Source organism: Sapajus apella, unplaced genomic scaffold, assembly GCF_009761245.1.
Source record: "Sapajus apella isolate SASKATOON/1434 unplaced genomic scaffold, GSC_monkey_1.0 scaffold59, whole genome shotgun sequence".
In the NCBI taxonomy this organism is placed as follows: domain Eukaryota; kingdom Metazoa; phylum Chordata; class Mammalia; order Primates; family Cebidae; genus Sapajus; species Sapajus apella.
The window spans coordinates 10,967,302-10,985,467 of record NW_022436999.1 but is presented as its reverse complement, the minus strand read 5'-3'; the positions used below and the strand labels follow the sequence as shown (position 1 = coordinate 10,985,467).

The 18,166-nt window shown below is 41.4% G+C and overlaps 1 protein-coding gene across 4 annotated transcripts in view; it reads left to right on the top strand.

Moving 5' to 3' along the window:
* Window positions 1-18,166, top strand: part of SYT16 (synaptotagmin 16) — a 280,971-nt gene that overhangs the window by 246,192 nt on the left and 16,613 nt on the right. For all 4 annotated transcript variants that reach the window (XM_032245918.1, XM_032245919.1, XM_032245916.1 and 1 more), the window contains 3 exons: window positions 2,559-2,815; window positions 8,143-8,583; window positions 11,472-11,661. In XM_032245918.1, coding sequence (XP_032101809.1) covers window positions 2,559-2,815; window positions 8,143-8,583; window positions 11,472-11,661 — 888 coding nt within the window. The remainder of the gene's footprint in view (window positions 1-2,558; window positions 2,816-8,142; window positions 8,584-11,471; window positions 11,662-18,166) is intronic.

Genomic DNA, 18,166 nt, shown 5'->3' with positions numbered 1-18,166 from the left:
GTGTCTCAACTCACTGTTTACGTAGGATAATCTCCTTTACTTAAAGTCAACTGATTTTAGGCGTTAATCACATCTATGAAATACCTTCACAGCAGTACCTAGATTTAGTGTTTGATTGACTAATTGGCACCTGTAGTCTAGCCAAGTGACACACAAAACTTACCGTCACAGATGGCAAGCAGAAGTCTTTGTATTTCAGTAGTGATAGGGGAGACAGGTTTGGGAGTATGAAAAAAGTATTTGAATAATAGGGTTTTATTCCATCAACGTGGGATATGGACTAAGCAAGTGGAGGAATTTCTCTGTTAAAATAAATTTGGTTGATGTGACATAGTTATGGCCTATAATTTCTAAGAAGCCAGGATACATTTCTCTGACAACAGGCAATTACTTTTGTGCGTGCATTGAAGATGACATGATCTTCTTTAATTTAAAGGCACGGGAAGACTGCTTTATGGAAAGGTGAATCACCTTTCCCTTTCCTCCTCCTTGCAACTTGACTTGTACCCTAGATTTGCTTCTCTAATTCATTCCTTGCTTGTCTGTCATGGAAAATGGTTTGTTACATTAATATCGTTCTTATGTTTTTCAGTTTTGAATAGCTTTTCAAGGCTTAATGTAGCTTTTGAAAATTCCCTTATTACTGATCTTAGTATTATCACCGTAGGAGTTAAAGTCCTGAGACAATTTTATGGGGGTAATTTCTTGGCAAAGTAGAATTTTGTGCTGAAATCCTGCTGGGCTCTACACATGTTGGTGGATGACCCACTGTTTAATAGGACATTTTACTCTTTGTATATGTGAGGAGTGGGTGTGCTAATTAGAGACTTAGAAGAAAATTCTGCTTTGTGTTGTAGGTTTTTGCATGTGGATTTTTCCTTGTTCTGTCATTTTGTGTGGCCCGTTTTTAGTGTGTTTCCCAAATAACCATAAGTCTGGATGTAAAAATTTTGTGATAGCCTAGGAGAGTGTTAAGGGGTCTGAACTGAATAATTAAGGATAACAAGGCAGATAGGGGACTTTCTCAATGGTCTGCTGTGACTTTGCAAAACCCCAAATCAGGAGTCTGAAGTTCTGCCCTGAGGATCTGCCTGAAAATGTTTTTATATGGTCTGGTTGATAATATATTTTTAAAGTTTGAATGCTTACTATACATGGGTCATGTACTCTGGTAAACCCCTGTTGCCACTCATATTGCTGCATACCTGGCTGCTGTAAATATTTGTTACCTACCTAGACTTTAAAGTTCTCTGAAGGTTTAGTGATAACCCCCTGGCGGATAAAGACTATGCAGTGGATGTATGTGGCTTAGTACCGTCTAGGAGCTTACATTCTATTAATAGTGGATATATAATGCTAATGAGGGAAAACAGTTACTACCATACAGTGTACATGTAAGAGCTTTATGACATAGACTCTGCCATCCAACTCCCTTGTCCTGTCTAAATCTGCAATTTCCTTTCATCTTGGGATGGGGGCTGCTGGAGGAGAAAAGAGGCCAAAGAGATAAGAGATCCTCAGCTGTTCTATGGGTGTGGGGGACAAATAGTGGGGGCAGCTATTTCTCAGGAAGACCCTGCCAGGTTTTTCTGACCATGTGAGGACAACCTTGACATGTAGGAAGTGGAATGGGATGAATGGGGGTGAGGGGTGCTGAGACAGAAAAGTGTGGAGACTGAAGGAGGCAGGGAAGGCTCAGGAGTTGGTGGCACTTTGTATGGGCAGGGAGGAAAGGATGCTGGGAGGGCACTGTGAGCAGAAATATACAGCTAACATTTTCATAAACTAGTGAGACCAGAGGAATGAGGCGATGGTCACTTGGGAAGCAGTGGAAAATGAGGTTGGATGGGTTGGATGAGGCCAGTTCAGGCCAGGCAGATAAGTAGGCTAATATTTATGGAAGGCCTGCTGGCTGCCAGGTGAATATTATTTCATGTGTCCACAGTGACCCTCTGATGGCTTTTATCATTTTTTAGATAAAGAAGCAAAGATTCAGAGAATTTGAATATTGTCCAAGTTCTTAAGGCAGAGACAGTATTTAAACTCGGATCATATCAATCCAAGACCATGGATCAAGGAGAGAACCTTTTACTTGGTAGGGTCACTGAAGCTTTTTGAGCAGAGGATGATATAATAGACATTGAAGAGAAAAGGAAGCATGGTAGAGTCAGGAGACCATATAATCTCCAAATTGGATGACTTTTTGCTTTCTAGATCCATTGTAGAAGTCTTGTGGTCGTTAGCTCCAGCAAAGTGCTGTGTCTAATTTACCCTTTTGACATAAATATACGTTATCTACACTCATGTAAAAAGTATTAAACCTTCTGATACCCCGCATAATGAGATAGTGTTCTTTTTCATTTTATGGATCAAGTTTCTTCACTGTATGGATATACGATATGGATATTATGTTGCTGTATAGATATGTTTCTGCAGGTGTTTTTGGTATGGGTCCTGTTTTGCAGTCTCGATTGTTGTGACTGCAATTGCTCAATTTCTCTAGGTAAAAAGGTGTTAAAAATAATGCATTTGAAATAGTTTTCTTATTGCAAATTTAGATTTGGATGGAGCCAGCCAACGGAGTTATTCTGAGAATCTCTCCTATGGTGAAGATGACCACATCCCTGCTCACTCACAGCCCCCCTGTGAGAGGGGGGATGCCAAGCACCATGGCACATCTCACCCAGAGTCCAATGTGATCCAAAGCCTCAGGCGCCAATCCACGGAGGGCAGCTTGGAGATGGAGACGGCTTTTAATAGCCGGGGGTTTGAAGATTCCTATGCCACTGACAGCTCCTCCGTGTGGAGTCCAGAGGCAAGTCATTTGTTTTTCGTTCTTTCACTGATCCCCCCTCTTCACACTCTCCTTTGTCCTCATCTCACTAAAAAAAAAAAAAATTCCAGAAAGGAAGCATCACCTTTAGCTGAAATAAATTTTTTTTTCAGATGACCAAATCCCATGCATGTCAATGAAAGAATCATAAATTTCTCTCAAAATGGAAAAAAAAAAAAGGGAAAATGGTGAAAAAAAAAAGTAAAGAAGAATAAGAATGGTTGCAGAATGGATTCAGGAACAGCCAGGCTTTTATTTTCTATAAAGGCTTTTTACAGGCTTAATTTTAAATAATAGAATTTTCAGTTCTTTAAGGCGACTGGTTTATTTACTTCATGGTTTCAGTTAAGTGAAATCTATTTTTATTTACCCCAAATCTCAAGTTATGATGATTTGAATATGAAAATTATTTGAAAGTTGAACTAAAATGAAACGGCCTTCCAAGTGAAATTATGCAAGGTATGATTATGTGGATCTTGCAGTGTGAATATATTTGTTAGCTTTGAATTTAATTGAAAGCCTGGGAGACAGCATTAATCAGTAATGGCGCTCTGGCCATTGACATTGCTTTTTGGAGTAAATCTCTGAAAAAGGATAGTTCCAAAGTTCTTTTTCAAGCAGAGCTTAGTCCAGAATAAACCTAACAATCAATCCACAGATATGACTGGAGGTGATGATGGTAGTTGCTACCATTTATTGAGCAGTTAGTATATGCCAGGCACTGTGATAAGGATTTTACAAAATGGTTTCATTTTACAGGCCTTTACAGTTATTTTTCCATTAGAAAGATCACTCCTATCTTGATTCTGTGACATTGGAAGGCATTAAGGAATGGTGTTTAATACCTAATTTGAAATTAATTTTGATGAAATAAGTCACATACATATATAAACCTTTAATATAATTTGCAGGGATACGGGAAGGAATTTGGGAGGGTGAATGGATTTTATTAGCATCCATTTGAGAAAATAAACAGGATGAATCTCTTATTAGGAGTTGGAATGTCACATACATTAAATGCTCAAGGTAAAAAAAAAAGTCACAGAAAATCCTGTTTCCAAGCCTTACGGCTAACACGTTGGTGTAATACAGGTAGTGTCTAAGGAGGGGTGCACATGCACATCCATGCCCCTGTGTAGGTGTCTCTGCTGAGGACCAGACATGGTAGCTCACATATGTGGTTTGTGGATTATTAAAAAGCAGCCCTTCAAATAGAGGCACCCAAGGCCATTAACTTTATAAATGTTTAAAAAAAGAAAAAAACTCTGCTTACCCATTAGTTTACTACTGAGCCATATCAAATCCCACACACTAACATTTAAAAAATACTCTGAATCTCTCATCCAAAAACAAAACAGACCAAACGATTTGCCTGCCTAGTGATGCTCTGTCTCCTTTGATGATTGTGCCATGAGGCTTGGAAGTGCCTTCTCTAGGTCACCTCCCATGTACCTGCCTGCTGGAGCTTTAATAGAAGACTCGGTACTGTGGGTACTAAATGTTCTCAGACTCCAAAAATACCCAGACATCTCTGTGTGCTCCATTCAACTTCCTGTCTATTTTGAGAGAAAACTGTAATTTGGTGCTCCTACAGTAGAACTTCAAATCCAACTCGGACGCAGTTCCCGTAACTGCCTGCTTTGCAGGCTTAGCTTGCCTTTTAAGAATTGATTTATTTGCCTCTTAGCTGTATTGAGAACTCTGTCTTCCCCTGTGTATCTGGCTTCGGGAACATATTGTAGGTCTGTTTACTTTAGGCCACACAGATGACATCAACACTATCTTACTGAAACAGAAAGGCTTTCAGTTTGACAGAAAATCTTTAAACCTACATGGGTTTTGACAATTTGACACAAGTATTCTCATCTTAAGAAAAGTCCAGGATATTGAGCTCAAGGAATCGTTTATTTTGTCTCAGAAGGAAACCGGTCGTGCAGTGTGACTACCTGTTAGGCTGATGGATTTTTGAGCTCTGCTCTTCTCTGCTGGCAAAGGCCTTTGGCTTTTTCCTGCAGACCCAGGACTTGGCAGGAAAGACAATGGGAGTGTGGCTGGTGATTTTGAGCACACAGGGAGACAGGTGTCCCACTTTTCATCTCTGCTTTCCACTGATTAATTGGTTGGCCTTGAGAAGTTAATTAAAATCTGCCAAATGGGGATAAGAATGAAGAGATTTTTACCTTGCAGGAAGGTCAGATGGATTAGTGGTATTAACAGTACCCACATGAGGAGCTCCTTCAGTTGCCTAGTGAGAGGTAAAGTGTGTCGAAATAATTAATTGCTTTGAAAATACCAACATTCACAAATTTTTTCTCAGATCAACCCAGGGAGGGGCCACAAAGCCCAGTTTTCATGGGCGACAGCTTGAATTGGCCCATCCAAAGCCCCAGCCATTGGCCAGAGCTGTGCCTTATTCAGAGGAGTTCTTGGGACGGTCAGGAACTCTGCCCAGGCCCCTCCAGAAAACTGCAGGTGGAGTGAGCATTTATCTGAAGAGACAGCCTGATGCATAAGTGGAGAGAGTTCCTCATTCACTAAAATATTTTTATCTTGGCATTGAAGTTGACAAAACTAAGAGCTATTAACTAACATTAAGAGCTGGGGCCTAAAAGGATGTGAAAATCACAGAGAGTGTGATTCCAACCCCCACCTTCCATCTGCTCCCCTTCATCTTGTGCACTCAGTGTATATATGTAAATAATTATGCCTAAAGGTTTGGGGAAGAAGAAAGGAGATCTTCTGGTTCAAAATCAGGTTTGGGATTTTCAGTATTGAATACTAGTTAAGGCAGGCCCTGGACTCAAACTGCCAGGGAATGAGTCCTGGGTCATCTTATCTGGGAATATGATCTGGGCTTGAAGGAGTGTGTTTAGTCTTTCTAGCTTTCGTTTCCTCCTCCATAAAATGAGGATATTAAAATACCTTATTACATTAATTTAAATATTCAAAAAGATAATGTTTCTTAGTTGGGTTCCTCAAAAAAGCAGAGTCTAAGTAGAGACTTTGTTCCCTACTTTGGGAGTGCAACCCCAGGAAACAAAAGTTGGAGACAAGGGAAGTAAGACAGGAAAGAAGGGAGATCCAGAATGAGAACACACAGTTGAATCGGCACCACTCAGGATGGCTTATTACTTGATCTTGTGCGACCACACTCTAAGAAGCTGTATGAACTGATAAGAAATTTGACCATGGGGCAAAAAGTAGGCTTTACATATATTGGTGTCAAGCAGGATTCTGCAGCTGTCTAAGCCTTGGTGTCAGCAGAGGGACCAATGATAAGAAATGAGAATTATATTGTATGCGTAGAAGGTCAGACTTTATTGAGTTGTTCCAGGCTGAAATTACTTAGATCCCAAACAGGATGTGCCTTAGGGGAAGGTGGAACATGGGGTAAGGCCAAGAAGATCTGAAGTGCATGAGAACCAGTTTTTATAGTCTATATAGGATTTGATATGGTACTTGGCCTAAGAAAATGGCTTAGTAGATGTTGGCTATTATTACTTATGGTCAGACATGCAATACGGAGATAATCAAGAGTAGGCTAAAATAGATGGGCGTTTTAGGAAGAGACAAGGGAGTTTGAGAGAAGATTCTGACTTGATTTTTGAGTTGGCCTAAATCCTTGGAGACTTGCTTCTAATATATATATACACGAGTCAGTTGTATTCAAAAGTCTCTATAGCAACCACTTTTATCACTTTAAACTAAGTACCTCTGAATAGAAACACTCACGCATGATTGTATGCTCAGAGGGAAAGATATAAGAAGCTTCCCTTATTTTACAAGAAATCTAAATTTTCTTGTAGGCTAATTTGAATCTTAAAAGAAAAGGGTATTTATTAGATGTCTACTATCTGTCAAGTCCTCTACTTTTTACAACACCCTTACACAGAAAGTACCATCTCCATTTTACAGTTGAGGAAAACAGAACATGGAAAGAATTAAATAACTTGCCCAGTGTCATTGAGCCAGTAAGCGGTAAGCCTGGGCTTCCTAAGGATATGTGAACCCAGAGAACTGTGAACTTTCACCTGGACTTTGTGAGAAAGTTTAATTGATGGATATACATTTTGAGGCATTTTGTTATGATTCTGAAATGAGGAGATCTCTAAATTAGCAAGGTCTGGTATTCAATTGCATAAATAAGAACTGATTTGCAATAAGAATCAGTTCAAGGTTTAGTTACAGGTAAGGATCATGCCTTCAGAGGAAAAACAGAATTATTATTGACATTATTTATAATTTGTTGGTCAGGTGGTTCATTATAATAAATGTAGTTCAGCTCAGTTTTCCCAGTGAGGTCTTCAGATCTGAGTGGCTGTAAGTAAATTGCTGCCCAAGGGTGACATTTCATGTAGAGAGATGTGTGTTTGAGAATTGGTAGCACCAGTCCAGTGGTGGAAATAGATATTTATTGAGTCTGATCTGAGCCAGATATTTTCACATCAATTAAAACCTCATAACAACACACCAGCAAGTAGGCACATTAATGTGCATTTTAAAGCTAGAATACACAGAGAGGATGGTCTATTTGACCAGGGTGAAAGAGCTAGTCAGTGGTAGAGTTACGATTTTAATCTGGGTGTGCTGGCTCCAGGCTCAATGTTGCCGTTTACTAAAGGGCTGCAGAGGTGTCCTCCTAAACCCTTACTGCTCAAAGTGAGAGCCGAGGCTAGCAGCATCAACATCTTTTGCGCACATCCCAGAAATGGCAGAATCTCAAGCTCCACCCCAGACATACTGAATCAGAGTCCTCAGATGATTCACGTCTACATTAAAGTTTGAGAATCTCAGTCCTATCAAGCCTTTTCTCCCACGTAGATTGAAAATATACTCAAGCATCACCTTCCTGAGACCCCCATCAGTATTCCTGTCTGTAGAATGCTCTTGCCCGTAGAGAACAGGCTCAGGCTCGACCATCTGTATTTGGGGACACAAGGAGAAGTTGCCTATGGACAATTGCCTGTTGACTTAATTTTAGATTTAGCGTCTCAGTTGGTTTCAGTGATCCTCGGCAATTGTGCTTTTTGAGAGGCAGTGTATATAAAAACACTTTGCAAAATATAAAAGCTTTAGTTATTCATTCCAAAAACACCCAGGAAGGCGCACCGTATGCTAGGCACTGTGCCGTCAACGAATTCACAGTTTAATGCAGAGATAGACCAATAAACAGACCTATCTGATATAGAGGGAATACACCGGCAGTCAGAAAGCAGGGATTCTGAAGGAACACAATGGGGCACCAATGGGCCAAAATGTAATTGGGTATCATCATTTCCATTTCTAATTGTTTCCTCTGCCTGCAACAGGAACAGGACAGGACCAATTTGCAGGTGCCATCTGGGGTCTCAGAGCCCATCTCAAAGTGTGGTGACCTAGATGTCATCTTTGAATATAGAGCTGCCAGCCAGAAGCTCACAGTGACCATCGTGAGAGCACAGGGTCTCCCAGATAAGGACCGAAGTGGTGTCAACTCCTGGCAAGTTCATGTAGTGCTGCTGCCTGGTAAGAAACAGAGGGGCAGGACGAACATACAGAGAGGGCCCAACCCCGTCTTCAAGGAGAAGGTCACCTTTGCCAAGCTGGAGCCCAGAGATGTGGCTGCCTGCGCTGTCCGCTTCCGCCTGTACGCTGCCCGTAAGATGACCCGAGAGAGAATGATGGGAGAGAAACTGTTCTATCTCAGCCACCTGCACCCAGAAGGGGAAATGAAAGTGACTCTGGTTCTGGAGCCAAGAAGTAATATAAGTGTGAGTATGTTAAATGGTGCTGCTAATGATGTGATGTGTTCGAAGACCTGGGATTGTCAGCCCTTGATTTAGTACATTCAATCTGTGAATTCAGAGACTTTAATTGAATTTTCCATTTGGCTCTCCTCACCCTTGTAAGCCATGATTTGCACTTCATGGTACAATGGGTCTTTCATGCCTGTCTTCTGGATAACCTGATAGATAAATGCCCTGTCCATTTTAGGACAAGACAGCAGCAGTGTAAGTAGAGGGCATGGAAAAAACCAGGGAAGGTGGCTTGGCCTTCTGGTTTGTGGATAAGTGATTCATTCTCCTGCCCCCAGTTTGCATCATGATGAATGTAGAGATGGGACTTTCTGGGCAAGGTTCTTAACAGGTATGGTGAGGCAGACTGAGATAGCAGCCCGGAACTCCAGCTGCTTCTGAAACCTTTCATTTATATTACTATACTCTTCTCACATACCCCATTTCCCTGCTTGCCTCAGGGTTTCAAGGAAAGGTGTCATAATTTGCATGTCTACAGGATGGGCAGCCCACTGCTGCTGTGTGTTATATGTCATTTAGCATGCAGATCTCCTTTTAGAAAACCATATAAAAAGATCAGGGAGCCATTGAGGCTTAGGGGCCAATCATTCATTCATTCAGAGATGTTTACTGTCAGTTATGGTAGAGGCAAAGTGGATGCAGGAAACACCTAAGCAGGTGGTGCCTCTGTCCTTGGAGATCTTGCAGTCTAGTGGTGGCCAAGTAGGAAAGGAGAGCGACAGGCTGCTGCTTGTTTAGAGGGTCAGAGACAGTTTCTTTGAGATGGCGATAAAACGCCAGAACTTATGGCATCGAGGGAGCAAGGCTGGTGACGTGGGAGATGAGGGTTCCAGATGAGGGAACAGCACATGCAAATAGTCAGGATGTGGGAGGTGGGGGGTGCCATGTCTGAGGAAGCGCAAAGGAGCCAAAAAGGCTGGAGTGTAGTGATGGCAGATCCGTCTACTTAAATGCCTAATGATGTCTCAAAGTTAACATCTTCAAGCTTGAAATCCTGATTTTTGCCTCCCTAAATCTATTCCACCTGCAGTCTTCCCCATCTTGCTTAAAGACAGTTTCATTCTTCCAATTGCTAGGGTCAAAAATCTTAGAAGTCATCGGTGACTTTTCTGTTTTCCACCTGAAGTCCTATTGGCTGTATCTTCAGGTATAACCAGAACCTGGCTCTCTGCTGGATTACTGAAATAGCCGCTCAGTGGTGGTCTTTCCACTTCTCCTTTTGTGTCTATGGACTCTTCTGGACATGGGAGCAGAATGAGCCTTTTAAAGCATAAGCCACATGATGTCTCATCTCTGCTGAAGTCTCCCTTTTTCTTCATATCCAAATAAAGCACATTTGAAATGATGGAGAACAGAATGCACAGGAGGTCAGAAGGGATCCTGCATGATAGAGCTTGGGAACCGGGATGATCACACCCATATTTCTCCTTGCCAGGCCCTGTGCTGTATGCTGGTGGCACAGAGTTGAATGGGGAAAATGAGCTAGTGTAAAATAACTTTGCAGGTGAAAATCTTTCATTCACCAGTTACTTGGTGAGCATAGTTATGTGCCAGACATTAGGTGATACACCAGGGACTGACAGATTTATACAGATTCAGAATCTGATGGGAGAGGCAAGCAGTGAGTGACAGGTAAGCAGTGAGTGACAGGTGCCACAGTGGGAAGCTTTTACAGAAGCACAGGAATGGGAGTGAGTCCCACTTGAAAGTAAGCAAATATTTCATTGTTGAATTTTTATCTTCTAGACAGCAGGGTCTATAAGGCATCTATCACAACCACCTAGCCCTGCCATTTACAAATTGTGTTCTATAAAAGCCTGGGGGGCGGGTGGGTGTGGTCTGCAGACATGTCTGTGGTTTGGTAAACAGGATACTTTGCTGTAGATGGGCAGAATATTTGATTGCTTTTATTGGTTCTAATTATTGAGTTTCTGGTCAGAAGTTTGAAGAAATGATTTCAGACATTGAGAAGAAAGGTTTAAGCCAAGTCTAATGCCCTTGTTTCTGTTGGAGGAGGTGGTGTTTCAGGGCTGATTCCTACCCCCATACCTAGAGTGACAATCGGTGTCCTGCTCAGTTTTGCTCTCCTCCTCCCGACGTGCCCGTGCCTGGTGGGGAAGGGTAGGTGCTCAAGAGAAGCGTGCCCATGAATAAACAGGATGGAAAGCTCAGGTTCTCCTGGGCTCACTTGGTGCCTGTCAAGTCGCTGAGATCCACAACCATGCGTTGCCTTTTTTCTCAAACAGTTGTGAGAGTGCTCATTTGTAATGTAAGTTATTTCTTTAAAAGGCAAAATTTGGTACCTGGCATATACTTAATAGCCTTAAGCAGAACTAAAAGCCAAATGTTCTATGTGGGGGTAGACGTCCAGTGGTCATTTCTTTCATAGCTTAGACACAGTGTGTCCTGTATTGCTACATTCATCAAGGAGCTGCAGAGAACAGAAACAAACCTCAGGCCTGGAGTGGAGGGGTTCCTTAGAAACATCCAAGCACAGATTACAAAGGAGGGAATTTGAGTCTATATTAAATGTATTATTAGCTCTTCGTGTATCTTAGAGGGTTTGATTTACACTAGTAATAACATCTTTGTCTGTTTTGTCTTTAGAGGGGAAATATTGAATGGAGACAGTTCTTGAAACAAATATGTCAGCTCCTAATGCAGGGATCTCATCCATGACTGTGCTCCCTGGGCGCATTGTAATTCACACCGAGTGTACCCTTAGTCATCTTTGGCAGTCGTTGGGGATTGGGTCACAATTTCACCAAACATAATATCGGCTTTCTCTAAAAGAGAGTAGTGCAGCGTGGGCCAATGGATTCTTTGTTGTTCTTCCCCTCCAGAGTGGAGGGTCTCCGCTCAGCCCATCTGCGGTTTCTCACAGTGATAGCACTTCATCCACGCAGTCGCTGTCTCATGGAGGGGCGCCAGAGCTGTTGGTGGGGCTCTCGTACAACGCCACAACGGGCCGATTATCTGTGGAAATGATCAAAGGCAGCCATTTCCGAAACCTCGCTGTTAACCGAGCACCTGGTAAGTGTGAGTTTGTTCTCCCAGCTCTGGTCCTTCCAGAGGTAAGTGGAAAGCCCTGTCTGCTTTCATCTTCGTTCTTTAATTTTTGCTGTAAAAATGATCTTGTTATGGCTTAGGCAAGCTTTCACAAAGAGATACCTCTGGATTTTTAAATAGCTCTCTATTGAATTAGACTTCTTTGCTATCTAGAGATATCTGGACATGAAATAGACTGCACTGTGCATCTATATTGTTTAAAGGAAAAGAATGGACAGCATTTTTAGCCACATAATGTATGTGGGCAATTAAAACCTGCTAATATGTCATAGGCCCTCTACCTTTAAAGAAAAAGAGCTCTGGCAGATCTGGGATTGAATTCCAGCATTACCTACTACTTAACCACTAGCTTTGATCTGATCCTGTGTAATTCATCCCTTTTCAGAGTGCAGCTAACTCATCTGACAAAAAAAAAAAAAGATATTAATAGTACCTTCCTGATGGAGTTGTTCTGGAGCTTAAATAAAATGATTTATTTAAAGCATTTAGTGCAGTGCCTACCACATAGTGAACACACAAGAAATGTTAATGGTTGTGGTGGTGACAGAGGAAGGAAGTACAGGAGGCAGATCTGGGCAGTGCAGGACTGGCTCACCAGGGGAACTACCACTTCTGAGATGAGCACTGGAAAGTGGAGTTCAAGGTATACCCCAGAGCTGCAGTCCAAGGTTCAGAAAGCCGGACTCAAAAAGCTGCTGTTTTCAGTTGCCTCAACAGCCTCTAATCATCTAGGAAGTTAGAGATTGAACATTAGGGGCATGCTGTTAAAAAGTTAGCTTACCTTTTTATGATCTTGTTTTTCAGCAAAAAAGCTTGAAAGGGGGGCAGAAAGATGGTTTCTCTTTTGCTCCTGCCTTTGGACCTCATGCAAATACACCTGATTGGAGGATGTAATTTGTATCTGGAATGCTAGCTGCAAGAGAGTCTGAAAATGTTGTTGAATTTCTAGTCTTTCAAGTCAGGAAGGTAAACTGGAAGGGAGTAGAGTGGAGGGCTAGGGAACATGCCCACCATGGACACCAAACTGTTATTGAAAGAAGAATGAAATCCATATATTTGTGGCAGTTTGAAAGAGTCAGTGGACTCAGGCCTCATGTGTTAGCAGCAGCTGAAGAACTAGGAGCACCACGGGAAAAGAGTCAGCTCCTACAACCAAATTGGGGCTCTCACTCTTTATTTGCCCTGAACCGTGCTGCGGCCCACAAAGGCTCTGCCAAATGGGGGTATATTGTTAGTCAATTTGTATTATAACCATTAGGGCAAATTAGTTAGGAATGCCCCAGCAGTTTGGATAACAGAATAAACTGGATTTATCAGCCATATTCTGTGTTGACACTCAGAGCCAGGTGAGAGCTATTTAGAATGCATAATAGATGCTTATTAATTGCATAGCTACAGTCTTTTTGCTGGATACCAATTTATTTTCTAAAATAGTTCTGAATTTACTAGAGATCTGTCTCGATTTACTTTTGCCAACCTCTTTTCCTGTCCTTCTGAGATCAGGTAAAGTCTGAACAATTTTTAGGAATATGGTGGAGATGCAGAGAATGATGAGGATGTGAATCACACAGTCCTGGTCTATTCAAGCCCATGCTAGGAAGCTTTATTTTGTATATTGGGTGGTACTAGGCAATACAGAGGAGAGGTACAGCATGGTGCTTAAGAAAATACCAGCTGGAGGCCAAAAAACAAAGATGTGAATTCAGGCTCTTCTACTTATTATATTAGTTGTGGGTTACTGACTGGGCACAGTGGCTCATGCCTGTAATCCCAGCGCTTTGGGAGGCCGAGGTAGGTGGATCACCTCAGGTCAGGGGTTCAAGACCAGCCTGGCCAACATGGTGAAACCCCATCTCTACTGAAAATAACAAAAATTAGCCAAGCTCTGTAGTGCATACCTGTAATCCCATCCTCTTGAGAGGTTGAGGCTGGAGAATCACTTGAACACGGGAGGTGGAGGTTGTAGTGAGCCAAGATCGTACCACTGCACTCCAGCCTGGGTGACAGAGAGAGACTGTCTCAAAAAAAAAAATAGCTGTGAGTTATGAAACTTTTCTCAAGCTCAGTTTCCTCATTTATGAAAAAGGAGTCAGTATAGTGTATCCTTTATGTTTATATACCTATAATACATGCAAAACTGAGATGTTGAGGATTGAACTATTATATCTTTTTTTTTTTTTTTTTTTGAGACGGAGTTTCGCTCTTGTTACCCAGGCTGGAGTGCAATGGCGCGATCTCGGCTCACCGCAACCTCCGCCTCCTGGGTTCAGGCAATTCTCCTGCCTCAGCCTCCTGAGTAGCTGGGATTACAGGCACGCACCACCATGCCCAGCTAATTTTTTGTATTTTTAGTAGAGACGGGGTTTCACCATGTTGACCAGGATGGTCTCGATCTCTTGACCTCGTGATCCACCCGCCTCGGCCTCCCAAAGTGCTGGGATTACAGGCTTGAGCCGCCGGGCCCGGCTGAACTATTATATCTTAATAAATATCTATATAAAAGAAAATATGCTAAAGATGAAATTCTGGTAACAAATATTTAAAGCCAAACAGGAAAAAAAGGCAAGTCTTAATTTAGAAATTGATTTTATTCCATAAATTTAAGTCTATTTGGCATTTAGTACGTCGTTTGCCATAGGCATAGCATTGCAATATAACTTAAAATGTAACTGACATGTTGTATCTTTGCAACCGAAGTAATAGAAAACAATGCTGCTGTGATGCTATTAATTAAAACAGAAACCCAATAGTGAAGACAAAAGTTTTTTGTCTCTGTAGAATGCTGGTACTTGAGGAAAAGCCAGTTTAATTAGGAAGGGATGAGAAAGTAGAAGGTTCCTTTGTGGAGCTTCTGAAAGGGACCTCTTGGGACTTTCAAGGGCTTTAGATGTCGATGGCCTTGGTTTTTCATTATGTCTCGCTTCATTACGGCACTCGCACTACTTTGACAGTTACGTGGCAAGCTTGGGATACATTTTTAGTTCCCATATGGAAGAGAACAAGGGAGAGAAAGAATGAGGAGACACGAGTTTTATGAGGTAACTGAGAAGAGTTGGAAGGAAGAGGGGGAGAAGGAGAGAGGACAGGAGCCAGGCGAGGAATGGAGCTGTGAGTGGGGAAGGGAGGAAGCTGCAAGTCAAGTGCACGGCTCCCCACCGCAGAGGGAGAGCCAGCGGCAGCCTGGGCCCTGCTGCGGGGTCCATCACAGGGTCGCCGCCAGCCAGGGGAACTTGTATCGCGACATCCTGTGTTTGAGGCTGTCAGCTCAGGGGCAGTTACCTTCTCCATGACCTCAATCCTGCCTGACAGGGTGGTCATGATCACCTAAAGAGCGGTTCTCAGGGGAGTGGGAAGGAAAATAGGTTGAGCCTGAGTATTGGGAACTTTTCTTCTCTCTGAATAATGTTATTCTCTCTGAATAATGTTAAGGTTTTACATGTTGCTGGAAAGACAGACAGTGGCTAAGATTTAGAGATTCTTTTTTTTTTTTTTTTTTGCCTCAAAATATATCATAAAACAAAATGCAACTTTGAATTAATCAACCTGATCTAGTTTGATGATTGAATATTTTTTAAACTTTTCCTCCTAAGCAAGACAGAGGAATTGAACAAATAGTAGATGAAGTTCTTCTCCGCTGTTGCGGTCTTCGAAGAAATAAGCCACGGAATTAGAAACCCTCTCCCCTCCTGAGATAAAATCCCTGTGCGAGAGGGCTCATTACTGTGAAGAACAGGAACTAGTGAGGGGAATAATAGAAATGTGAGTCTCCCCCAGCCCCAACCACAGTCACCACTGCACAGCCGCCAGCATGACTAAAACTAAAAATTTGTACCAAGTATTGGTGAAAATGTGGAGAATACATTCTTGGTGGGAGTGTAAAATGGAACAACACTTTGGGAAAAGGCATAGAAGTTTTTTTAAATAAAACTAAACAGGCACTGAGAATCTAGCAGTTACATTGTTAGGCATTAACCTATAAGTCAAAAAAGAAAAAAGAAAGACCCGTACAAGAATGCTTCTAGCAGCTTTATTCATAATGGCAAAAACTTGTCAGTCCTCATGCCCATCTACAGAATAGTAAATAAACAAATTAAGATATACTTATATAATGGAATGCTGTTCAGCAATAAAAAGTAATAAAATTAAACATAGGCATTCAACAGCATGGAGGAATCTCACAATCTTACTGTGGTACCTACTGCTTGATTCCATTGGTAAGAAATTCTACAGTAAGCAAAACTGTAGTGGGAAAAAAAGCAAAGGAGTGGCTGCATTAGGAATGGCATTGGTGCTAGGATATACTAGGTAGGGACATGAGGAAATGTTCTGGGGTGATGGGAACATTCTGTATTTTTTAATTTTTAATTTTTTATTATATGTATTGATAGGGATGTGAGTTAAATGGATGTATGCATTTGTCAGAACTTGGTGAGTGGCACTGAGCTTTGTACACTTCACTATAGGTAAATTTTACCTTAAAAAAGCTGTAAAGTATTAAATTCTAGCTAATGAAATGCATGCTGAAATGTTTAGGGGTGAAAAGCAACAATAGTTACAATTAAAATGGATTAATGGATGAATAGAAGCACAGATAGGTGAGAAAATAAAACAGACTCAAGGTGGTGGGTATATGGGCCTCCACTGTACAATTATTTCAAATGTTCTATATGTTTTAAATTTTAAATAGAAAATACTGGGAATATAGTCTAGTGTGGTCTGAAGTAGATCAGCTGGGTCAAGATGGTAAAAATAAAATATGAGTCTTAGCCATTGATAGGGACTTCAGTGGTTGGTAATACTTTTTTTTTTTAAGTTAACATGACATCTCAAGATGTCACTCTATTCCCCTGCATCAACTTTGGATCAGAAAGATGGGGTACCTGCCAGGCATGGTGGTTCATGTCTGTAATCCCAGCACTTTGGGAGGCCGAGGCAGGCACATCACCTGAGGTCAGGAGTTCGAGACCAGCCTGGTCAAAATGGCAAAACCCCATCTCTACTAAAAATACAAAAAATTAGCCAGGCATGGCGGTGGATGCCTGTAAGTCCAGCTACTTGGGAGGCTGAGGCAGGAGAATAGCTGGAACCCAGGAGGCAGAGGTTGCAGTGTGCCAAGATTGTGCCACTGCACTCCAGCCTGGGTGACAGAATGAAAAAAAAAAAAAAAAAAAAGATGGAGTACCGAGCATCTGAACCAGAGGGCATCTTCTATAGTGTCCTTCATAAACCACATCTATCACAAGGGACAGTATTTGGAGGATCATTTCTTCTTTTCTAAATTCATTTCTATATATCTGTCTGGCAATCATATTTTGGTGAAAATGCCCATGTTATAAAGTGTTGTGATTTTTTTAAAAATCACATAGGAAGGCTAAGGAAGATAAAATAGGCTATTTGAAAAGTACAGTAACTAGCATATATAGCCTATTTATAAACAGTATGTAAGTGCAGTAGCAGCATGAACTTATCTTAGTTTGAATCAAGTAACAGTGTGCCAAATATCACTCCAGCCATTTTCAAGGTCATGTCTTATTTAGTACATGTGGTCAGTGTTCAAAACTATTACTGCTATTTAGATGGTATAGGCTAGTCTACAAATCTTCTGATGGGAAATGATAATCTCCAGGTTTGTCCCTGGCTAATGGTCCGGGTGAAAAAGCAGTGTATAGTGTCTAGCAGACATCTGAAATCCTGATGTGCATTTGCAAATGCTTTTGGAAAAGTCAGCAGTAAGAGAAACATTTGATTATTTTTTGAATTTGGCTTCACGGAAAAGCAATTCAGTAATAATTTAGCAGCTCTATTCCGTTTTTATCCTAGGCGTGCTAGCCAATTGCTGCATGGCCTCAACATTTGATTTAACCTCTGAATTACATTTCCTTTATTAAATGAGGTTAACAAGCTAGTGTTACAGGTACACTGCTACGTTTTTTAAAAGTTGGCTATTGTGTTGACAGGTTCTCTTTCTCCATCTTCATCTTTCCTGTGTCTCCTTCTGCATTGTGCATATATATATATAATGGTCCTCATCAAAACTATCATTAAGATGTTCCCTCCAGTTAAAAACAACTTCCCCAGCTTCTCAGCATGTGCATGATTAGCCACACATGATAATTACACCTCAAATGATAATAACAGCAGCAGCGGCAGCATATTAACCTTGTTAGGCACTCACAATAGCAGAGACTAGAGGAAAGAAAAACAAGCAAATCAAGCTCCCTCATGTTTTGTGTGAAGAACAAGTGGAATTCAGAAAGTGCACTCTACAAATAGAGTGCTGGGAAAAAAAGACTCAATGAAAATGAACAGATATGAGACATCTGACCTTCTTTTAAAATCCTGGTCCAGTTTTTGTTAAATATAGTGTATGAAGAGCCACTGTCTGCTGAGAATCATGGCAATTTTATATGAAAATTTAGATGAGGCACTAACTTTTTGAGTGCATAGGTGATATTTCTTTTTCTATATT